The sequence below is a fragment of the Marmota flaviventris genome, chromosome 7 (assembly GCF_047511675.1).
Source record: "Marmota flaviventris isolate mMarFla1 chromosome 7, mMarFla1.hap1, whole genome shotgun sequence".
Taxonomy (NCBI): domain Eukaryota; kingdom Metazoa; phylum Chordata; class Mammalia; order Rodentia; family Sciuridae; genus Marmota; species Marmota flaviventris.
Genome location: NC_092504.1, coordinates 73981181 through 73987180, shown reverse-complemented (window position 1 = coordinate 73987180; position 6000 = coordinate 73981181). Strand labels below are relative to the sequence as shown.

The 6000-nt window shown below is 35.1% G+C and overlaps 1 protein-coding gene across 2 annotated transcripts in view; it reads right to left on the bottom strand.

The window, feature by feature from the left end:
* Nucleotides 1-885: 885 nt before the first annotated feature.
* LOC114079360 (broad substrate specificity ATP-binding cassette transporter ABCG2-like) overlaps nucleotides 886-6000 on the bottom strand; it is a 36607-nt gene continuing 31492 nt past the window's right edge. For both annotated transcript variants that reach the window (XM_027920598.3, XM_071614442.1), the window contains exons 13-16: nucleotides 5694-5842; nucleotides 3560-3649; nucleotides 2091-2176; nucleotides 886-1050 (exon numbers count right to left, since the gene is read on the bottom strand). In XM_027920598.3, the coding sequence (XP_027776399.2) occupies nucleotides 903-1050; nucleotides 2091-2176; nucleotides 3560-3649; nucleotides 5694-5842 (473 nt within the window). In that variant the 3' untranslated portion in view covers nucleotides 886-902. The remainder of the gene's footprint in view (nucleotides 1051-2090; nucleotides 2177-3559; nucleotides 3650-5693; nucleotides 5843-6000) is intronic.

Below are 6000 nucleotides of genomic sequence, written 5' to 3'. Positions count from 1 at the left end.
GGCCCAGATACAACAGTCATTAGACTATAAGTCTAAAGTTTTTAAACCTGGAAGGACCTTGTACATGACCAAATTTAGCCCTGGCAAATTCTTCATGGAGACAGGTTTGCAGGTGCTGCTGTGTTGGGACAGGCAGGGCGAGACATTGGTGTCTTAACAGAGCTCTCAGGAGATTCTGAAGCAACCACATATATGCCACTGAGACAGCTGGGAAGTGAAGTGATTTCAGAGCCAGAATATTCCAGAAATGCACAAGAACCATATCCTTGGCCTGGCTTTCTGTATAACTAAATCTCAAAGCCCACAGTAAAGACCTCTGAGATCTGAGACCCCTACTAGAAGTATCAGTAAGTTCCACCAACCTTAATAAGATTATCATAGACATGTTTTGTTATCATCATGAATTTTTTTTTTACCCTAGAAATATCACTGTTTTTTTTCAATCTAATTTAGATTTCATTCTTTCAATATAGCATTATATTTTAACGTATTTGTTATTTATTAAGTAATGGCAGGTCATAGTTCATAAACTATTAAAATAGAAGAGCTACTAACCTATGTATTGAAGTTGAAAAATGAGAAAACTAATCAGTCAGAGATATTATAACTAGTCAAGAGTTTCTAGAATTCAATTCTCTTTTTTTCGGACTGATAAATTCAATGAATTTCTCCCCATAATTATTGTCTAATAAGAGGAACTTATATATACTAGTTTTGGGCTTGGATTCTTTCATTTATAGTTCTGTTAGTTGTGATTTTTCTGAAAATTTTTTCTATTGAAAACACTTCAAAAGTATGTGGGCAATCACGCACAACAAAAAAAAATCTTCATTGGATACTTAAAATAAATTAAGGTGCTTCTTATTAATGTAAGAGTAACTCATAGTATATTAAAGGTGAGTTTAATAACTTCTTTTAAGAAATAACAATTTTAGGTAGGAAATTGTGAGGAAAATTATCATCATAAAAGCCAAAGCCACATGATTCTTCCATAAACTCCAAGGTGAGAGATCGATGCCCTGGTTTGTCAAGAATTCTTCACCAGTACATCTGAAATTCAACACAAAAATATATGACTATATTCCTAACATCTTTCAAACTGTACTCAATATAGTTGCTATTCCTTTGTTAAAGAAGTTTATAGGTCATCTAAATATTCAGTATTTGTCATTTCATAAGTAATAGCTAACAGTCATTGAGTACTTCAAATTTTGATAGATATACTAAGCAACCTGTGCCTGACAGCTTAGTTAATTCCTAAAACAATCTAAAGGAATATAAATATTATGCATATTTCAAAAAGGAGATGATGCAGGCTTAACTTACTTGGCCAAGTTTACAGATTCAAACTATGAACCAATTTCCTAGGCTTCTCAGATTCATCTGTTTTCAAATCTATAATGCTGTTCTCTTCAAAGGAAATACTGATCAAGTAAATTCATTTTCTCCTGGTGGGAAAACCTCAGTTTTGATGATGACAACTCTGTCCCCTGTTTATATGATCAAAGCTCCTTAAATTCTGTTTACATCACAAGATAGTCATCCAAAAAATAGGCTAAGAATTCTAAAACCAGAACTAGGGGGGACATGGGCTTGTGAACAGAATTCTGTTCTGTCAGCTCCCACACCAATACTATAATGAGCATTACAGATAGTCAGCAACGTGAAGATACCAGCAGGTCTAGGATCAGGCTCAAACTTTAAGTAGCAGCTGGAGGAGAGCAGGATGGAGTGCCTCTGTCACAGGTGAGAAAAGCACCTGGGCAGGGCCTACCAGTAGCCAATAATCCAGAGGTTCACAGACTATAAGCCCTTAGTAAACCATCAAAATAGTCTATTACAAATTCAAATGTTCTGAAAAAGAACTCATTTTTTTCACATTCAATAATATTTTACTGTTAAGAGAACAAGAGTTACACAACATGTTCACATACATTAGTGCACAACAATTCACTTTACAAGTTAGAAAACTTAGGCTTAGAAAGTCTTATTGACCTTGAAAGGATCCTTACCAGCTCTAAGGCCAGGGACCTTTCCATATCATACTATTATAGTAAGCAAACCCAATGTGACACTGAATGCAAACTTACATCACATAATTGGAACAGCTACTGCTTTCTGTTGTATTGAGTTCTGGACAGTAGTTTCGTCCCCAAAATTCATTGTGTTGCAAAGCCTAAAACACAAGGAGGAGAAGGGCAAGATAAATAGTTTCAAGGGATTATCACAATTATGTCCTCAAGTTTAATGTTTATGATTATTTCTAAAAAATATTCTCTTTCTTGCCATGTCTTTGCCACAGCAAAGTACCTAATTTTCCCTGGAAATAAAGTAGACTAGGGTTGAGATGCTGGTTCCCATTGGATAAGAAAGGAGAACTCTGGTCAGATTAGATTGTGGTTACTTCCTTCTCTCCCAATTTTATGCCTCAAACACTATAATTAAAACAATATAACAGTGAAATGGTTCTTTGATTGAGTTTGGAGTCTCTGATGGCTTCATAACTGTGGCATGCTTGGTGGCTAGGAAGTTTCTGTGCAAAGACACAGAATGCCTGGCTGCTAGGAAAATTTCTGTGCAAAGACATGGGATGCCTAGCTGCTGTAGCAATGCTCTGCATAAGGAGGATCTGTGCTAGAGTCTTATCAGCCTCAACCTTGACCTAAGGCTCACAGCTCCTGGGAATAAAAAAAAACCTCTCTTGTTAGACAACCACAATGTTTCACCAAGCTCTGCTGCACCTGAACCTGTCCACATAACAGTAAATTTAAACAATGGACTCTTTTGAGAGCTATACAAACCACTTAACATTACATATTGCAACTATAGCATGTAAGTGATGAATAAGCTGCATAATGTTACTTACTCTGTAAGCTGCCTAATGACAGAACGAGCAATAATGTACTACTGATGCCAACGATCTAATGTAACTTATTGATATAAATAAAGCTGACAGCTTGGCTATTCTGCTATTCTGCCTCTGCATCTTGTCTCTGTGTCTCTTTTTATTTTCCTTACATAATAGAGCTCAAAGAATATTGCTGATTTTTAATAGCAATCTTCTCTTATTTATTTTCTTCCAATCCATTTTAATTATGATAGTCGAAAATGTAATCATTCTATATTGACACAGGTTATTTTGGAGTTGAATAGCTCATGAAAGACAATATGGTTTTGAGTATTATATGATTTTCATTCTGTTCTAGTTTTCCTTTTTATATAAACTATAAATTCTAGTCTCTCGTCCTCTCATTTACTTCCTTATTTAACTAAACCACAACATGTTTATCATCAACTTTTATCTTCACATTTTACTATGAGATTTATCTATGACTTTCCTCTTCCTCAAACAATGTGGTGACTGGGGAAAACCCCATGTGACTCCAGGAACTTGTGCTAACTGAGGCTAACAGGAGAGTTTCATTCATCGCTCTTGAAAGGAGACTCCAAAATCACAGACATTCACAACTCATGGCTGGGGAAATGAGCTGGTCAGGCTTTATTTTGCTTTTCTCATAGCTTGGAAACACATGTACTGTAACAGATGAAGACAACTTACCAAATAGCCATAGTGAGGGATACTGAAGTACTCAAGCCATGATAGCCAAGGTGGAAGAGGAGTGAAAGTCAGCAATATACCCAATAAACCCTATAAAAAGCAAAGACCATGAATCAGAACCCAACTGGTGATTTTATGAAGAATTCTAGATAATACCCTTTTCAACTTTCAACTCTACAACTTTCCAAACATTTCTACTAGGATCAACTCTCTTCATATTCCTTCCAGTTACTCGAAAAAAAAATCTTCATCATTTGAATGTGTATACACCTCTGTGTATCTAAGGTTGTTTATTATTTTAAAGGAAGGACCATTACCTATAATCTGTATAATATATACTATTTGGACGATCTAAAATTATTAAGACTATGTCCTCAACATTCTCTGTAACTGCACACAATGGAAGTTTAAGAAGTAGTCATTCCTTGGTACCTGAGGGGGATTGGTTCCAGAACCTCAGTTCACAGATACCAAAATCTTCAGGTATTCAAATACCTTATTTTTAAAATGGTGTAGTATTTGCATGTAAATCATGTACTTCCTTTTTTACTTTAATATTACTTCCTATATATTTCAAATCCTTTCCATATTCCTTAATGATATTATAACATAAATGCTATATAAGTAGTTGACAATACACATTTTATGGCATAATGACTAAAAAATGACATTAAGAATAATTTGAGGTTCAGAATGCAGGCTTCAGATTACCCAAAGCCTAGAACTGATAAACACAATAATATGATGAAGTACAGCAGGAAAATATGGTCAATACTTCCATTTAAAGCTATCAGAAATCAGTATTACAATAGAGACACTAGGAACGACTTCTCAAAGCACAAGGAACAGCTATGAGGTTCACACAACACTTGTCCTAAATGGTACCAAGTACCATTTAGGTGGTACTTGGTACCACTAGGATAGCAAAATAATGACAATGTTGTATGTCTGCCCACATTTAGATTTCACCTAACCAAGTGCTTCATATAACACATACCATCACTGAGTAATATGTGGTTTCATGACTATGGTTTTAAGGTTCTACCAAGAACCTTTACATAATATTCAGTCAAAGCATCCAATAAATCAAAAAATTCATCTGTATTTATTAAAGGATATTTTATTTATTAGATGAAATATAAACAAGACATCACTTTCTGAATGAGATACATTGTAGTTGACAAATTCAGAAATGAAAGATTTACACTTTGACAAGAACTTATGCTGATTATGTATCACTGAAAGACATCTATTGTAGCAGAGATGACAAGTGCATTAATTGTTTAAGCACTCCTATTTAGTCCATGTCATGGAACAAAAATGTGAGAACTATTTTGGGGATATAGCTCAGTGGGTAGGGTGTTTGCCTCATTTGCACAACACCCTGGGTTCAATCCCCAGCACCACACACACACACACAAAAAAAAAAAAAAAAAAAAAAAAAAAAAAAAAAAAACAGGGGAACTTGTTCTGTTTATCTGTTAATTCATCTACGTGAATACAAACTTTAGGGCCATGTGAGATTAGAATTAAGTAACCATTATAAAGAAAAGATAAGCAGAAATACTTGATATAGAGATTCTTAGGAACACAAAAAGGGAATAACCTAGTACTGTGGACTTTGGAATTTTCCAGTATTCTTAAAACACTCCTTTTCAAAATACAGGACCCAGGTAAGACACCCCTCCCCATGCCAAACACTATTACACTTCTCAAGGAGCTTCACATTCACCTTGGAGTTTCAATGCATCCAATGAAACTGTCTCCACTGGTTAAACAGCTGAGAGTTCTCTAACTCCAGCATGAAAGGCAGGTAGAGAGTCTACTGTTCTCACTACTGTGGTTTCTAAAGTTCAAGGTCTTATTCAATACTATCAAGAAGTGTCTTTTAAAAGCTCATCACTAAAGACATATTTATATTCATACTAATGACATTAAAACACTAGCAAAATAAGCTTGGATAAAGTTGAGAAGGAAAGCTGGTAAATTCTCTAGAATATACCTCATCTAGGCCTCCTGGAAGCATCCAAATCCCATGTATAGAATACTCAAAGTAGGTTTTAAATGACAGGTAAAGGTACAAGGAAGAAAGAAGGGGAAATTTTCTTCTGAGAGAAGTACAGTTCATACTCACCAGCATTAACAGATAATAGGTACTTAAAACTGCTGCTATGAACAAATATTGATATGAACCTATAGCCAGTAGCAGGGAAGCAGTTGAATAGTACACCATCAAAACAGTAAGCATCGTGATTGAGAAAGCTTCTGCCTCCAGTTTCAATCCTTAGAAAGAAAAGAAGGGTTTAGCCCTGCTGCCTAGGTCAATATGTATTCAGGATCATATACCATGCAAATAATGCTAATATTCAGAGCAATTAATACCTGAATGAAGAAAGTTACCGACATACAACTACCATGGGCCAGCAATTTCAATTTTCACC